Raw genomic sequence first — 18696 nt, forward strand, 5'->3', positions numbered from 1 at the left:
TATCTCATTCGAATCAAGAGCTCACTTGAATCAAGAGGTCATTCTTTTTAACCAGCCTTCCCCAACCCGGTGCCCGCCAGACGTTTTGGACTACATGTCCCACTAATCCCTGCCAGGATCGCCAATGGTCGGGGATGATGGGAACTGCAGTCCAAAACATCTGGACAGCACAAAGTTGGGCATGGCTGCTTTTAACTCTATGAGGAGACAGGATGATGATGCCAATGTGGTATAGTGGTTAGAGGGTTGGTCTGGGACTCGGGGGATCCGGGTTCTAGTCCCCGCTCATGAAGGTCACTGGGTGACTTTGGGCCAGTCACTGACTCTCAGCGTAACCAGCCTCGCAGGGTTGTTGCGAGGATAAAACGGAGAGGAGGAGGGCTGTGCAAGCTGCCTTGCAAGCGGAGAAAAGGTGGGCTATAAACGCCACTGATAATAATTTTCTTATACATCTGCTTGAGAGGGGCGGCTTCCTCCTGTCGTGGGAGGGCGCGGGCCAGAGGAAGAGCCGCAGAAATGGCCACTGGAAAGGAAAGCCACCCCCATCCCGCGGAGATCGGGGGCGGCGGCGGCGGCGGCGCGGGGAAGCGAGACAGGAAACCGCGGATCCGGCAGGCGCAGTTCCTCGCTCGCCCCTGCCGAGCCGCCGGAGGGAAGCCCGCCGAGCCAGGAGAGGCGGGGCGCGGGCAGCTGGCGGGCGCTTCTTAACGGAGGGCGCGGGAGGCGGAGGGCGAGTCGCGCCGCGGGGCTATGGAGCGCGGCGGCCTGAGGAACAGCCAAGCCAGCGGCGGCCGGCCCGCGGGCACCTGCCAAGAGAACAGCTTCGGCGGCGGCGGGGCAGAGCAGCCCAACTCCTCCGCGGAGCCCATGTTGCCGGCTATGGAGGTGGCGGAGGGGCCGGAGAAAGCCGCGGCCCGGGCCAAAGCCAAGGACCCCAGCTACAAAATCCTCTCCCTGGTAAGGAGGCGCCGCCCGCGCGGAGCCCGGCGGAGCCTCTCGGGCCTCTGCGGTGCAGCGGGAACAGAGCGCTATCGGACTCGGAGCGCGGGGGAGCGGGGTTCGAATCCCGCTGGATAGCCAAGTGGCCTACCCCGCAGGGTTGTTGTGAGGGTACAGTGGGGTCTCTTCTCTTCTGTGCTGCCGTGAGCTCATAGGAGGAAGGGTAGCGCTTAAAAGTGATACCGTATTACTCTTAATATTAATACATTTTACAGAGAGGGATGCAAGTGCCTTTGGGCCACGTAGTGATGCTTTGGCTTAAGGAACCGTAGTTATTTCCGTTCATGGTTGGCATCATAAAGCTACACAGCCTTTGCTAATGCACCTGGGAAGGACAGCTCCACCATCTGCTGTGAATGATGTCTTGGATACAGCTTGATTTAGAAACCACAGATCCTTTGGAAATCATTTTCTGCCCATATAGACGAATACTGGCTTTGTGATGGACCGGCTTGATGTCAGCCATGAGTTCATCAGCGGTGGTTTTCGATGCCATGATCCAGCCTTGGAACATGTGAAACAATAAATAATAAAGAACCCGGTGCCTCTGAGCATGTGTAGAGTGGGATTCCTTCGACACCTAACAACTTACAATCCATCCCTACTGGGTTGACATCGAACAATGGAGGTTCCAGTTGGATGATGGGACTGTCAAATAGGCTTTAAGCCCAGCATCTCCCTCTGTTGAAATTAGCCACTGGTGGTGGGAAGGCTGTTTTATACATACTCCTAGTGGGGCATACAAACAGTTTGGTGTGTGGCACCCAGTAAACAAAGAGGGTTCACCGCATATTGCTAGTCATTCCAGGTTCACCTGTATCACATCTGTGAATTAATAGTCAAGATTATATAGTGTGTTGCAGCCTTCCCCAACCTGGTGCCCTCCAGATGTTTTGGACTCCAAGTCCCATAAGTCTTAGTCAGCATACCAATGATCAGGGATGATGGGAGTTGCAGTCCAAAACATCTGGAGGGCACCAGGTTGGGGAAGGCTTAATTATGTCCACCAATCTCCTTGCTGACCACTCCTGATCTGGCAGCTGTTTAGTGTGATGCTAGGGTTGGTTTGGATGTTTATCTTCGTCACATTTTGATGAGAAACCTGATCATTCAAAAACACTTTTGCAGGACTTGCCTATATATGGAAATTTAGTGGGAAGTGTGTTAATATCTCCAAATGAACTTAACTCCTTTTTTGGGGCAGAGGTCCAGTGCAGCTGGGTTCAGCGCTATCCTAGAGGAGAACAACTGATGCAACAGTGTTTCGCTGTTATGGCTAAGGCAGCAGCGGCACGCTGTTAAGATGAATACTCTGGACCTGAATCAATGTGAAGCAAAGACATGGAGAGTTTTCATCACCCCAGGGATCTGAGAGTAGGTTAAGGCTGAAGTTCTGACTCAAGTATGTCTCATTGTCCAGTGCACAAAACAGAGTGCAGGCAGGACTGCAGCCTTTGTGATTAAGATCCTGTCACGGAAAGCAGTTTTTGGTCAATGCCGCCACATTCTTGCTGCTGAGTAATAATGTGGCCAGTCTTCTGGGATGCATCTGTCTGATGGATCTTAAGAAGTATGCTTTGGAAAGGAATCTTACCAGATATCTAGCTGAGAATTTGTCTAAAGAAGGGTTCTGTGCAGCTCAAATAGCTTGCGTGCTGCTTCAGCAACAGAGGTGCAATTGCCGTACCTATTTTTAAACTCCCACAGTTACACCACAAGAAAAAAACATAAAGGGAATTACTGAAGTCTTTCAGAAAGAACAATACACACCTGGAAATGAATAACAAGACAACAAACAAGATGCTAGAAGGATACTGCAATTTGTTTCTCATCTCTGACCCTTGCAGTTCTGCAGCATACACATGCCATTATTAGTTGCTGGCTGCAGTGGTGGTTGTTTCCTTTTTTCTACACTTTTTTTGTAGCCAAAGTGTATTGCACCACAGTTATGGTGGTGCCATGGTAGTGAGATCTCCTCCAGCCCCTTTGTACAGCACCTAGTAGACAAGGGGTGGGCAACTTGTGGCCCTCCAGATGTTTTGGCCTACCCCATCACTCCTATCAGCCCTAGCTGGGATAGTCAGTGGTGAGGGATGATGGGAGTGGTAGGCCAAAACATCTGGAGGGCCACAAGTCCCCCCCCCGAACCTTGAGGGCACATTGGTGCTGCAGAGGTTGACACACCATTTGCCAGCCTTGGCTGCTGTCAGGTGGTTATAGGGAGACCTTGTCAAACATTGCTGTATATCCTATTGTAAACTGCCCTGGAAATGGTTAACTGAAGTATAATTGCAGTAATAAAATATTTTTTAAATAAAAATAAAAGCCATGGATTTGGGGACACTGCTTGTATACATCTGAAGTTAAACTGGTGTGCTAAGGAAAATATCTCCCATTCTAGCTCCACCTAGAGAACTGATCTGTTGTTGACAGGGGCAGTAATAGTCACCTGACACATTGCAAGGAGAAAATTATGTGTAGAATTGTTAGACATCATGGGTTTCCCACAATGTGCTGTCTGGAATTAGCTTCCATTTGGGAAATGGATCAAGGCTTGAGTGAACACGGTGCCCTCCATGGGCCTCCTCTTGCATCCAGGGCTCTCCCCAGTGGGCTTACGTGGTGATGGTGCTCCTCTGATTTATGTTACGTGGCTTCCCCTCCAGTCAGCATGATGTGGTCACCTTTGTAATTTCCCTAAAATGCCCTGGGGCACCTGACATAGTGCCACTCTGGGCCATTGTAGGACATTTAAAATGGTGGCTTGCAGTTGCCCAAGTCAGGCGGCAGCATTGGTGGGCCACCCTGAAGAGGCTGAGTGGTGACACCGGCCCTGTGTGATGTGACCATAAATCATCCCAAACTAACTTTGCAAAGCTGCCAATTGCTATCTCATTTGCAACAGAAGTATTACTGTGAGAAGCGCAAAGCTGACCCAGTGAAATATATTGTTTCACTAGCTCTGTGAAACCAAAAGAGTTATGAGATCTTGTTGAATAAACAAAATTGGTTTGCTCTACACCCATTTCATTGTATCTTGTCCTTAGTAGATGGGATAATAGTTTTCTTTCTGGGATCCTTTACAAAGTATCTCATCCCTGATCTTTTTTTCTAGATAAAATGCTCCTAGTATCTTTGTTTCCCATGAACTAAGGGGACTTGGTTCAAGTAGGGGACTTGGCTATATAGCTCAAATCAGCCCACTAAGCTGACTAATTGAATTGGGATACAGTGCTACATTTCTTTTTTTGTGCACGGTAGGGCATAAAACCTTTATGAGGTATAGACTATGATCTCTGTACAGTTAGTCATTTAATATTTTGACACGGAGGTGTTGCTGATCTACAGCATGGGAAAAAAGCATGAAAGATAGCAACGTATGACAGAAATTTAAAAAATAGATATAAGAATAGGATAACAATATAAGAAGAGCCTCGCTGGATCACACCAAGGGTCCATCTAGACCAAGGGTATTCTGTTCACACAGTGGCCAACCAGCTGCCTGTGGGAAACCCACAAGTAGTATATGAGTGCAAAAGCACCCTCCCACTCATGTTCCCCAGGAACTGGTGTACATAGGCATGCCACCTCTGATATGGGAGATAGCATATAGCCATATATAGCCATATAGGACTAGTAGCCATTGATAGCCTTTTCCTCCGTGAATTTGTCCAATCCCCTTTTAAATCCAGCCAAATTGGTGGCCATTGGTACATCTTATGATAGCGTATTCCATAGTTTAACTATATGCTGTGTGAAGAAGTACTTCCTTTTATCTGTCCTGAATCGCCCACCAATCAGTTTCATGGGATGACCCTGAGTTCTAACATTATGAGAGATGGAGAAAAATGTCTCCCTATCCACTTTCTCTACACCATGCATAATTTTGTACACCTCTATCATGTCTCCCCTTATTCACCCTTTTTCTAACTAAACAGTCCCAGAATGTGTAGCCTTTCCTCATAAAGAAGTTGCTCCAGCCCCTTAATCTTTTTGGTTGCCCTTTTCTGTACCTTTTCCAACTTGTCAATATCCTGTTTTAGGTACGGTCATCAGAACTGTACACTGTATCCCAAGTGTGGGTGTACCATAGATTTGTATAAGGGTAGTACGATATCCAAGTAATGGGTATCCAACTTATGGCTACATTTTATATCTTCAAAAGAATGGGAGAATCTTCCATGATTGTTCCTTTGTCCCAACAGCATGAAATCTGTTCACACATGGGTAATCCCATTAAGTCTGCAAGCCTCCTCCAGGACTCAAATCTTCACCATCTTAGACTTTTACATTGGCAGATATTTGGCTGTAATGTCATGCCAGCTTTCTCTCCTTTCACCCCTCCCTGGTTTGGCTTAACATCCAGCCTGATGCAGAGTTCTGAGGAACTTGAAAGCTTACTCACTGTTTTGTGATATTTTGGTTGGCCCTCATAATTAAGGTATATCCCTACCATAGAGTTTGGATCCCCCCTGCCCCGCTATAGACCAACATGGCTATCTGTGCCTTTTCTATATAAGAGAACGGTGAATGGACCAGTGCAGTTTCTCTTCTGTTAAAATTAGCATTATCTTCTATTACAAACATCAAGTAGAAAAACTTCCAAACTCCTTGTATATACTCCTTGTATATTATCAAGCAGTGTCCTGTAATGGTCTCTGCCCAAGAAAATGGAGGAATACATAATGTAGACAATAAGTGGATAAAGCTCTGAGATCAGACAAAGGAGCATTATGAAGTTGAATGTGCCTGTGGTACAAAGGAATTTGGTGTGTTTGGTGTATTAATACAAGATATTCTATATATAAGAAGCTACCACTGGGGCTCTGGGACACCAGAGGTTGTTTCATGGCTGGGCCACTCCTGATGGAGTGTTTTAGGCTCATAAATAGATGCTTTGAAAGTGATGATTTTATTAACACCACATAGTGATTAGTCATTCATCATGATATATCATGAACTGCATCCATAAACAACGGATTCCTTGGAGAATTGTTATAGTTCTCATGCAACGTGTCAGCATGTGGGACTCATGTGAGCATAGAACTTTGGATTGGAAGAAGCCTGCAGTATTTGATTTCTGAATCAAAAGAACTTTTAAAAATTGCTATCTGGTCTGTGCACTTGGGAGTTTTGATACCAACCACTTCTGCATAGATGATATAATGCTGCCGTTTGCATGTGTAGTGTGCGGACAAGGATTAATATCGTGTTGCTGTTTTAATAATTACATACCAAGGTTGGCATAACTAAGAGCAAAATGTTATAGCAAAGGGTAGGGGGGAGGATCTCTGGTTGTCTGTGCTTACAGATAAAACGTTTTAGCTAATGTGTGTCACATGAACATGCAAAATTTTCAGTTAATCCTGGCATGCGCTCCTAGTAACATGGGTTTCTTGGGAGAGTGATTCTCTGAAAAATAGACTTTGCTCCTAGGGGGAAGCCAACTGAGGTCACCTGTGGCTGCTTTTAGGAAACAGAAAGGTGTGGGGAGATTTGATAGATCTCCCATGCCGTGTGTAGCGTGGCCCTTAAACAACAGTACAAGAAGATTTCTATTTTAGAACCGACATAATTTTAGTCAATTCTAAAATAAAATCCCATCATTGTAGTTTTTCAAGTGTTGCCTATTTTGGACTAAAAGTCCCATCAGCCCCAGTAGCCCCAATTACCTATTTTCTGTAAGTGTGAACTGGTGAAAGGAGAAGCACTGAAGCTGTAGGAATAATAATCTAATGGTGTTTGCTTTTGTGTGTGTCAAGTGCACTAATCTCTTTCAGAGGAAAGCTGTGATAGGGCAAAGCTAATATAAGAACAGGGGTCGGCAATCCAGTGCCCTCCAGATGCTTTGGATTACAGCTCTCGTAATTCATGACCATTGGCCATGCTGGCTGGTGCTGATGAGAGTTGTACTCCAAAATATCTGGAGGGCAGTAGGTTGACTAACCCTGTACTAGAATGATGCAAGACAAATGATCCATGTAAGTATTCCTCTTATTTCTTCTCGTCTTCTGCTGAACTAGGCATGTGAACTCCCTTTTTGCAGTTTCTGTACTTAGATAGGTCAGCTATCAGATAACTGCCTACATCTGCATGCAAAAGAGTTGTAATTTCCTAATATACATGTTAACGTTTCTTCACAATGACTGGAAATAATTCATTCAAAATTATCTTGTTCTTTTTGGTAGAAATCACACAGCTCATACTAATACTTTTGGGGCGTGTCCACTTTAGCTGTGAATAGGACTGGGCCCTTCAGCCTATTGCTTTGTGAAGTAGAAGTAATAGTTTTACTCAGGTCAAACTCCTGAGTTTTTAAAGGTCAAAGCAGGTTGAAAGGCATTCCAATGTTTCACACAGGAGAAACTGCCAAATGCTGGCACTGACAGACTTCATGCCGCGTGTGTCTTCTGCAAATACACAGCAAATAGGTGGCAAGATGGATGGGTGGGGGTGACTGTTTCAGAGTTCTGAGGGGTGATTGCCCATAACACCCCACATGCAGTTGCCAAATAAGGGGACATGTACATGGCACAAAATCAGCCCTTGGGAAGCCGCTAATCTGAGACTGATTTCAGCCATGTGAAGTGGTCTTCATCATGTGCTTATTGCTATTGCATAACACATACATTCCACTTATCCCCAAAAGGGCTATCTGAGCACATTTCTGCATGGGCTTGTTTGTTTCTTTGCTTTTGGTAGGACAGGGCCCTGCTCTAACACCCTTGAAACTTTTATATGTCAACTGTGTACAGCACATGTTAATCCCCTGGGAACTAACATTGCTGACAGTGGAGAAGGCAAATCATAGACCTGGTTTGTATGCAATGACAACCCATTAGTTAAAAAACTGATGGGTTGTCGTCCATGAGCAGGGGTGAGTGGGAGTATTGCCCACCACCTCCACTTTTACTGCACAACCCATAATCAGTTCCTTTGTAGGCTGTGGACATCTGAATCCAGACTGCTGGGTTGTTTAGCACCTAAACAATCCAGTGGTCTAGGTTTGGACATCATGTTCCAGAACCTACAAAGGAGCTGATTGTGAGTTGTGTGGTAAACACAGAAGTGGGCAGGTGTGCTGCAGGTAGCATGTTTGCTTGTCCTTGCTCGTGCATGACAACCCAGCAGTTTTTGTACCTGATGGGTTGTTGTTATGTACAGGCCTTCTGGTCATCGACAATTCAGTTCACACAGGAAGAAAGCACACTAAACTCCATGCAATAGGATACCTTCCTGTGCGTGCGCAGTGTTGCTTATTGTTGCACTTTCAATTTTACATTAAAGCAGTAAACCATGCAAGCGTGCCCTTAAGTTATTCAACATCTCCAAATGCTCCAGAGCCTTTGATTCACGAATGTTCTTTCTTCTTCATACCAAAGCATACAAACCTGCTTTGGTAACAAGATGGGAATTTATACGCAGCATTTCATATTGGCATGTAGTAAGAAGGCAGAGAATGCTTTTCATGGTATGTTTCTTTTTGCAGTTGTATTTTTCAGTGTTATAGTGCCAATGGCTGTGCTGCATGAAATGTCCTTAGAGGTGTAGGACTGTCAACACAGAGGTAGAGAGCAAAACACGTTAAAGAAATATCAAGATTCAACTGGACGTGTGCAGGCCTGCCTTCTGGCTTCTTTTAAATCTTTTGGCCTCACAGACATTAAAAAAAAAACATTTTGGCCTCAATGCTAGTGAATGCTTACTTTAAGCATGCATATATCATATTCTTTGGCAAAGTGGAGTATCATTTTTCACTCCATGAGGGGTGATAATGCAACAAAGAGGTGAATCTGCAGAAGAAAAGTAAAGGAAAAATCCTTAGTTTCAGACCAAAATAGCCTCGAAGGAGTTAAAATTGGGTGTGGGGGCAGATAGAATGGTATGTATGATTAAGGGTGCAATCCTATGCATGTTTAGACAGAGAAAAGGCCTACAGCTCCCAGCATGCCTGTCTAAACATGCACAGGATTGTGCTCTAAGTGGCTGCAAGAGCTGGAGATCTAAAAAGGAGATTAGAGTAGTGCAATTTCACTCATCCAAATGGTCTGGGTGACATGTCAAAGAAGTGAGTAATGTCAGAGATATGTGAGTGAATGTTTTGTTTTGTTTTTACACAAAAATACACTGACCTAGAATTTCATGGGGGCCATCCATTAATTTCTGGCAAGATTGTGTTTTGTTTAATGCATGCTTGAATAGTGACTGTTCTGATGAGCACTGCTTGCTTTTGAAAGTAAATTTTTATGTTAGAAGTGAGGAAGAGAAGGATACTTCCTAATAGAGGGCTCCTGTCACAAACAGTCAAATGGTATTGTGCAGCTATTTCATCTTTTCTTCCTTAAATGCCTTTTTTTCTATTCAGAAAAAAGATGGAAGAAGCGGTGGGAAAACACAGGAGGGTTACAAATTAACTGCTACAAAACCTCTGGACCCCCTGTAAAATGTCATGGGTGATGGTTTAATAAAAGCCTTGTCTTGAAGCACCCAAAGACATTTGCAGTGGAGGACGGTGGCTCTGATGTTACTGGGGCAGTGAATGTGCTCCAGATTTCAGACAGAACCAGTCACAGCTCTAAAGGAGCTATCCAAGGTGCTTCACAGAGGAATACAAAGATAGTCAGTGGCCAAGATAGAACTTACACGGACAGCAGGAGTATGAAGGATGAAAGGCTGAAGTCGCCTAGAGAACAGGGAGCAGATGCAGAATAGCAAAGTACAGGTGTGGGATAAAGATGGCCCTGTGGCTTAGAGTAGAGGTATATCACCCATATGCGACATGTCTCCTAAAGATGCTTGTGTGTGTGGGCCAGAAACATGGGCCTGGGTTGGGAAACAATGACCAAATTTGTGTTGGTTTTGTTGTTTTATCTGTCTTCATCTGAAAGAACTTTCTAACTGTGCTACTGAACTGCTTTCTGCCGAGCATGAAAAAATGTTTCCCTGCTTCTCTAACCACCTGCTTTCAGCGCATATAATCATTATGGCACAATGTTTACAGGCTGATGCTTTCCATCTTCCTCCCACATAGAGGAAACAGTAAGGGGACAGAGACTCATGCCTATAATACAAAAGTTTGTTCCAATACAAGCATGCATAAAAATACATTTCACAGCAAAACTGGACATTTGCTTCGTTCTTCCAAAACCTCAAACTCAACTGCAGCATGTTTCTTCCAGTGTTCTACAGCTGTGTGACTTTATGCTGAAATCCTGCTCAAGAATGCCTGGAAGTTACAATGCATGGGATGATCAAAGAGTGCTTTAAAAAAAATCTGGATTTTTAAAACCGTTCCATTGCTTCTCAGTTTTATTTCTGTAATGTTCATTGCTTTGCGTTTCAAATGCTTTTTTAATTTTTAGGTAAAGTGCTTTTATATGTGGGCTTGAAGACATTTTTTTTCAAGTAACAGGCATGAGTTACACAGGCTCAGACTACAGGTTACACAGAGTTTCATTCCTCCATTTTTTCCAACTTCAAAGCAGCTGGCTGCATCTGAGTAGAAGAACGGCTGTTGGGAGAGGCTGCTTAATTTATTTTCTCTCTCACTTCCATTGCTGTTCAGCTCAAAACGACCCTCCTGGGGTGCTTTTTCACCCACAAGGAGAAGTTGTAGGGCTAGTAACCCATGACTTCCTGGTTTGCATGCTGTGTGTGGTGCCACCACTTTAGATGTGCAGCCTCGGATCGGCCTGCTTGTAAGTTGCTGTGAAATGCGCAACTGGCACCCCTGAGGGCAGGGGAAACAACCTATACTGCGTTGTTTCCCCCATTGACTGTCTGAACCCAGTCAGTCTGATCATACAATAAAAGCCTAATCTGGAAGCAGCCTATCCTACTCTGTGTTTTTTAAAAAAATCCATGGAAGAAAGAAGCATCTGTAATTTGAGCCACATTTCCCTGAAATAAGTTTCCATAGATCTCAGTGGAATTTAATTTCAAGCTATTTTAGGATTGCAGATGGAATCTTTGATTGCTCTCTTTTCCAGGGCATCACTACCATATCTAGAGGTATAAAAAAAAAGGTAAAGGTGTCCCCAACCAGTCGTGTCCGACTCTAGGGTGTGGTGCTCATCTCCATTTCTAAGCCGAAGAGCCAGCGCTTTCTGAAGACGCTTCCGTGGTCATGTGGCCGGCATGACTGAACACCGAGGTACACGGAACGCTGTTACCTTTCCTGCTGAAGCGGTACCTATTTATCTACTTGCAATTTCTTGCTTTCAAACTGCTAGGTTGGCAGGAGCTGGGACTGAAGACGGGAGCTCACTCCGTCACGCGGCACTTGGGTCTCGAACTGCTGTCCTGCCGACCTTCCGGTCTGCAGTTCAGCATCTTAACCACTAAACCACCACGGCCCTATAGCTATGTCATATAAGAGGTATCATGGAGATATACTTTTAAAAAACACATCTTCAGATGTCTGAGCAAGACCACTGTCTTCACCTGAAGTGGCAATGAAATTTGAATTGAATCTTTGGTTCAATTTTACATTGGTTATAGTTAACAAATGCTGTGATTCAGTGATGTGTGCACATTCAGATATGCCCATGGTTCACTTGCTTCGTAGACCAATTTGTGTACCCAAAGCTTTGCATACACAGCTTTGGTCCATCCATTGAACTGAAGGTAATTCATATACAGGTCTAATCTCTCACACCAGAAAGATAGCAGGACTGGGGATTGTAAAACCCCTAAACCATTCAAGGCTTTCCATTACATTATGAACATAAAATGAAGTGTCGTAGGCAAGTTTATAATATCCTGCATAGAAGCCATGTTTGATAGGAATGAATAATATGATGTTTTTGTTTGTTTGTTTGTTTGTTTTGGAGAAGCAGTTATTATTCCCTTTCCCTGAGATTATATGTAATGTTTAGGCTCCTGTGGTATTTTCTCAAGAATCCAGTTACAGAGTACATTTTAGCCATTCCCAGACTACTAGTGGTTGGCTGCAGTCTCCCCCCACTCCAGTTGATTTCATACTATCTTGAAGACTTGTCTGAAGTGATACTACCACAAAGACTGATAGTAGAACTAACCTAGATCTTGCTAATTAAGTTCCCAATTGTAATTCCTAATAGGAGTTTGGGTAGCTTTGAATGTTTGGAAATGTAGATGGGGAGGGGCAGGAAGTGCAAGTGCCTCCATCTTCCTATTTCCTGTTTGGGGATAATCCATAAGTACATCACACATCAAGATCTGGGGAAGTGGTAGCAAAATTGTAACAGAGCATATTGGTTAAAAGGGCACAGGGAAGGAAGGAAGATTTGGAAAAACGTTTAAAAGTGTGTATGGATTATGGGTAAGACATCAACTGTCTAGGCAGTTCTTGCATGAGGAGCATGTTTTTCTTTGGGCATTATGCTGATGCACGGAATAAAAACCATGTCCGTTTCATCTTTCTTCTGCATCTTTGAATATTGGAAGCCACAAATTTGTGCTGCTTGTTGAGAGTGCTCGGCCAGTACGAAAGTACATACCTACTGAAAGTTGTTACAAGAAAATTATGCTAGTTAATAATTGGTAATTAACTATTGTAATTACAAATAGGACTGCTACATCACAGCAGATACTCATTCTGATTATTTATTAAATAATAATTAACTACACTGTACATTCCAGTCAATGAATGGTTATGAATATTTTCAAAAACATTAATCTTCAGTTTGATTTGTTCCACTAAAATCATAGAGATGCTCTTGACTTTTGCCAGTTGATCATTCATGTGGTTCAAGTTTGTTTCAAGTTCTAGGTACTGTGCATTGGTCCTGGGTCCTCCCACCCCACTGCCCAACCAGCTTGTTGTAAATACAAGAATTCTTCTGTAATGTTCTGAGGTTTGTGGTGCTGTGAACTTGCCTGTGTGTGGTTTGTTGAAGAACCCAGAATGACATGAATCAGTGCAGCTTATTTCTGTAAGACTTTCTGACCACAGGAAAAGATTAATACTTTCTCCAGACCGGGATGATATTGTGGCGACTGTTCATTAAGATGCGTTGATCCACTTGTAATGTGAAACTGTTTACATAAGACAGTTGGAGAGATGATGTTTAAGCATTGTCCAGTTTTCATAAACAGTCTGGGGCCTTGGGTTTTAACTCTTGCTACACCTATAAATGCACCAGGTTTTGTTGTCTAGCTTTTTTGGAAGATCATTTGAGAGTTTTGATATGCTCTTCTTTCTTTATGAATAAAAGTGCCTATTTATAATAAAATAAAATAAATATTTCACTACTTTTGGCACCCTCCATCCATGTTCTGTGCTTATGACATTTTCCTGCAATTCAATGGGACTTTCACTGGAGCAATTTTGTTGGACCACTCTTACAAATTTGCAGGTTCCCTCTTCTGACTGAAGGAGGACATGCTGGTGATGCCTGGACAAAGCCAGGTTGTGACTTTAGTTCATCCTGTGTCTGCACCAGTGCATACACCAGATGGCTTAGAACTCAGGAGAGAGAGAACATGAGAGTAAAGCGACCATTGTTGTAGTAGATCCAGGCCTCACAGGGTTGAAGTGCTAGGAGGACTCTGTGATTTGCAGGGATGATCACATTGTCTGCAACCCCACCCCCCTTCCCTGTCCCCTCTGAGCCTAGCTGCAATCCTCATTGTAGTTGGGGGTAAATTGATTTTCCCCAGCAGCAATGCATTATTGTAACTATTCCTGTTGTAATGCAAAGTATTTTGTGGGGTGGCTTGGTCTTGAACAGGCAAGTAAGACCCATTCGCTTTACAAAGGATCTGCTCTTGATGGGGATTAAAACTGATAGAACTGGTTTGTCAACTCTGAAATGTGTTTCTCCGTGGTGCTGGCTGGGAAAAGAAATTGCTGGAAGCTCTTGAGTTGGTGGTTTTGTACTGTTTGGAGAAGAGCTGCATCACTCTCTTTCCCTTCCTTATGCAATCTCAGGTCTCCCAGCCAAAGTCCAGTGTACTAGCCACTACCCTGCCCTTTTGGTCCAGCTCACTGTTCTATGACTATTAGCTGATCCCCATAAATTAGATATTATGCTAGGTACTGCTCTTCAACCTCTCTCTCCCCCCGCCCCACCCTCTCTCTTATCCATGCACACACTCACACATCTATATGAATCATCACAGCTACCCACTCCTTGGGGTTGTGACTATAGCAACTGTCACGATAAGCACCTGCACTTCAAAATGTACCACTACACTGCTGGGATTGACAGCATTAACGGTCGACTGGCTGAACGGCAGAACTGAGTGGCTCCTCTTAGTGACCATACTTAGCGTTTGTAAGACGGGGAGGAGGTGGCTGTAACCGATCCATGGCTGCTACGTTGCTGCTTAAGTTTCTCCGAGGCCTGTGATACTTAACGTTGTGGCACTTCTGCCATGCAATGGGCTGACGTGATAATTTCCCACTTATCCCGATGTACTGTGCCCAAACAAAGAATGTTCGCAATACTTTTCTTGTTTGAGTTTTTCAATTCTATACATTAGACAAAAATGTTTTTTTCTCCAAAGAAGGTTTAATAGCTAAATACAGATCATACCTCAATTTAGTATATGTTTTTTACCCCAATTTTCTTAGGGAAAGGTTTTTCCATTGTTTGTTTAATTCAACAGAATAAGAATCTCTAGGCTTCATCTTATTAGAGTTCATCCAGCAATAATTCCAGCATCACCACAAGCAGTTAATAGTCAGTGGCCAAAAAAGATTCGGTTTCTTTTTTTTAACTTTTAGTTGTTGGGTTAAGACGCTGAACTGCAGACCGGAAGGTCGGCAGGACAGCAGTTCAAGACCTGAGTGCCGTGTGACGGAGTGAGCTCCCGTCTTCAGTCCCAGCTCCTGCCAACCTAGCAGTTCGAAAGCAAGAAATTGCAAGTAGATAAATAGGTACCGCTTTGGCGGGAAAGGTAACAGCGTTCCATGCACCTCGGTGTTCAGTCATGCCGGCCACATGACCACGGAAGCGTCTTCGGACAGCGCTGGCTCTTCAGCTTAGAAACAGGGATGAGCACCGCACCCTAGAGTCGGACACAACTGGTTGGGGACACCTTTACCTTTTTAAGCTTCAAATGATGGCCTCAACCTAATCATTGGGAACAGGGGTTGTGAAGTGCAAATGCCTGGCTGACATCTGGAAGCAGTAAATGTGTAGTTTTTAGATAATGCTAGAAACTTTTATTTACTTTCTGAAAGATGTCCGGTTGTTGTACATTTTCCTTAATCGTTATTTCTCAGTTGGCCAGAACTATGTCTGACTTTGTGTCCTTGCTGCCCAAACAGCAGCCACCTGTTTAATTCTTGCATTGCCCCTTGTCAGGTCTAGGACAACTCACCCAGTGTCCTGACATCATGTCAGTGTACATTTCTTTGACTTCACCCTGCCAGCATTAGCCAATTATGTGGTATAGAGGTGGGGAAGGGCACAGCATGGCAGTCTCTGGACATAGGCAAGTTATTCTAGATGTTATGGAGGTATGGGGAGAAGCAAATGCATGGTTGCCGTTTTCCATAGTGCCCTTGCATTCTATTTATATATTTGATTTGTACCTCGCCTTTATCCCAAGAAAATGGTGCTCCAAGTGGCTAATGATCATAGCAACTTTAAAAACAAAAATAGATGAAACAAATACATTACAGAGATAAAACACACAAAAATTACAGGATAAGAATGGCGCCCAAACCCAAAGCAGAAGATCTGCTTGAACATTAATTTAATTTATTTATTTACAACATTCATATGCTATTCCACATCTAAACAGATTCCGGAGAGGTGAACAATAAAAATAAAATGGAACAAAATATTTAAAGCTTTATTAAAAACAGAATACCAGTAAAAACCATGGCTTGTCAATTGGGGAAGGCTTGTTGAAACACAGATGTCTCCAGCAAGTGCCAATGTTGGTGCCTGCCTGACATCAGAGGCAGGGAATTCCACAGCGAGGGAGATGCCACGCTGAAGGCTCTACTCTGGGTGGATCCCAAACAGGCCATACGGCTACGTGGAACCACCAGGAATGCTTTATCTGAACACTTCAGTTACTGGGAGGTTGGTGAGGAAGAAGGTGCTCTCTCAAGTATCCTGGTCCCAAGTTGTTTAGGGCTTTATACACTAGTAGCAAAACCTTAGACCTGGCCAGTGTTGAATAGGCAGCCAGTGCAGTTCCCTCAGCAACAGTTACTTGCTGAAAAGGGGCAGCTCCTGGCAACAGCTGAGCTGCTGCATTCTGCATTAGCTGCAGCTTCTGGACCAGCCTTAAGGGTGGCCCCTCAGAGTGCATTGCAGTAATCCATTTCGTGAGGCAAATAATTCTAACTTCATTTTAAGCTGAATATATAGAATGGGTTGTGAGGTTGGGTGTATTACCCTTCCTTGATCTGGAAAAAAGGCTACTTCTTGCTGGTATCATAAATAATTCTTACTGGTATTTAACATTTTACAATGTAATGTAAATTTATATGTATTTGGTTGATTACCGTTTTGCTCCCTTGCTTGACAGAAGCTTCCCAGCAATGTTACTGATGTTTGCTGCATGTGCTGTATTACATGGACTTCTTGATGGCAACATGTTAGAGCTGTGCTAATAAACATTTGGGCAAAATTGTGCAACTTATATTGGCTACGGCTGATTTCACTCTGAAAAAACTTGCCGTCCCACCAGCGACTCAGCATATTGCTTCATTAGCTGTTAATGAAATCAGCTCTTGGAATATCTGTATTTGACAGACCCAAGGCCAATTCCATTTCAAATGAAAATAAGTAAGGACACTACTTCAGTTTGTATGAGTCAAGATAAGTAGTGTGAATTAGTGTTATAAGTCCTTGACTGTGTTTTGTGTTGTGTTCTGTTCTAGGTATTATGTGTCATTGTGCTAACAATAATCTTAGGATGTATATTTGGACTGAAACCTAGCTGTACAAGAGATGGTAAGTAATGAAAGATGCTAATATATGTATTTGAGTTTCTTTTGATGCAATTGATGCATCTTGCATGCATTAAGGATGGCATCCTGTGAAGGGAAGGGAAGGAGGATCCCAGCCGCTGGGACCAGCCCCAACCTCCCTGTGAGGGAGGACCGCTCACATGACCCAATCCCGGGATCCCCTTCCCCAAAACAGGACTGGCCAAACCCGGCCTTTCAGCCCCCCCACCCCCAGTACCTAGTAGCCACCCTCTTAAGCCAAGAGGCACTGAAGTTAGCACTGAGGTTGTGCAGAGAGATCACACCAACAAAAGGTTGGATATAGGTTTGCTAAAATCAAATAAAGGGGTAGAGGGAAAGGCAAGAATGGAAGTAGCAAGTTACACAAGAGGGTACAAAGCCAAATCACTTAACTGTATACAGAGAGTTTCATGAACGCACACCCAAGCAAAATAATAAATCTACCTGGCCTACCCTTGCATACCTAAGTATGGATCTCCCCAGATAGCAACCAGCCATCTCCAGGTCCAGGACCACCAGGATGAAGGGAGACACCACGCCTTGACCTCAGCCCTCTTTGAAAGCCCAGCCTTGGCAACCCAGGGCAGATTTTCCTTCAGCCACTCACTGGCTCAGTCCCTGGGTGGACCGCCCTGGCCTCCAAGAGGCTGGGATGCCCCACCAACTCCAGCTGTTCTCACTTCCCACTTACCAGGGACTGTGCTCGGCCTTGAGCGGACGGGCCCAGGAGCCTCTGGATAACACCCAATCCCAGGTGGTTACATCATACGTGACAGCCTGATGTCATCTGGAGGGAAACAGGCCACCATTCATAGAATCATAGAATAGTAGGGTTGGAAGGGGCCTACGAGGCCATCGAGTCCAACCCCCTGCTCAATGCATGAGCATGAATTCTTGACACATTCCATTTTGGTTCTCTATATGTTATGAAACAACTGAACTTGAGTACCAATATGAAACGTATTTTTCTTTTTAAAATCTGAAAATGTTAAGGACTTGCAGGTGAGGGTATATGCTACGCATGAATGAGGTAATTCAAACAATTAATTGTTATTTTAAGCATCCCTTTGCACTGTATAAAATAGTTTTCCAAATTCTCTTCCTAAGATTTAATGAGAATCTGTCCATTTCTCATAACATTTCCATAAGAACCTGGTCACAATACAAATTAGGAATGCCAATGATGACGGTTTTACTGGGACTGGCACCTGATTAAAGTCATTTTAGTCAAGAAGTGAAAGGAGCTTTAACTAGCCACATGATCCTCTGCGTATTTACTCAGAGCTCAGAAATAATTCCCACTGTGTTCAGTGGGGCTTACTCTCTAGTAAATGTGTTAGGGTTGCTATCTAAGGCTGCAATCCTGTGCACACCTGCCTGGAGTAAGTTCTGTTGCGCACAGAGCAGCTTACTTCTGAGTAAACATGCAGAGGGTTGTGCTGCCCATATGACTAACAGTGCAGTCCTAAGTGAGACTGGGGAGAAGCGAAGTGGCTGATCTACTGTTTCATCCCAAGGCCTGCTAGCTCATGCTGGGATGAAAGGTGTGTGTGTGTGTGTGTGTGTGTGTGTGTGTTTGGGGGTGGGGGTGGGTTCTGGGCTTTTCAGCCAAGTGGGTTCTTTTATTTTAAATTTCCCCACCATTATAATGGAGGAGGGGAGATTTTTCTGTGCCACCTCCAGTGACACTTCTGTTTTGTTATACCAGGAAGGTCGACTTCTTCAGAGGTGCTGCTAAGCTTGCGGCAGTCGCAGGGAAGTTCCTTTCCCAGTGGGCT

At 44.1% G+C, this 18696-nt stretch overlaps 1 protein-coding gene across 1 annotated transcript in view; it reads left to right on the forward strand.

The window, feature by feature from the left end:
• The first annotated feature begins 495 nt into the window (after window positions 1-495).
• Window positions 496-18696, forward strand: part of ENPP1 (ectonucleotide pyrophosphatase/phosphodiesterase 1) — a 71473-nt gene continuing 53272 nt past the window's right edge. Inside the window, exons 1-2 of the mRNA XM_084827536.1 lie at window positions 496-957; window positions 16829-16901. Coding sequence (XP_084683662.1) covers window positions 751-957; window positions 16829-16901 — 280 coding nt within the window. The 5' untranslated portion in view covers window positions 496-750. The remainder of the gene's footprint in view (window positions 958-16828; window positions 16902-18696) is intronic.

Source organism: Heloderma suspectum, chromosome 1, assembly GCF_057233095.1.
Source record: "Heloderma suspectum isolate Gila_16-S chromosome 1, 16-S_ref, whole genome shotgun sequence".
NCBI lineage: Eukaryota > Metazoa > Chordata > Lepidosauria > Squamata > Helodermatidae > Heloderma > Heloderma suspectum.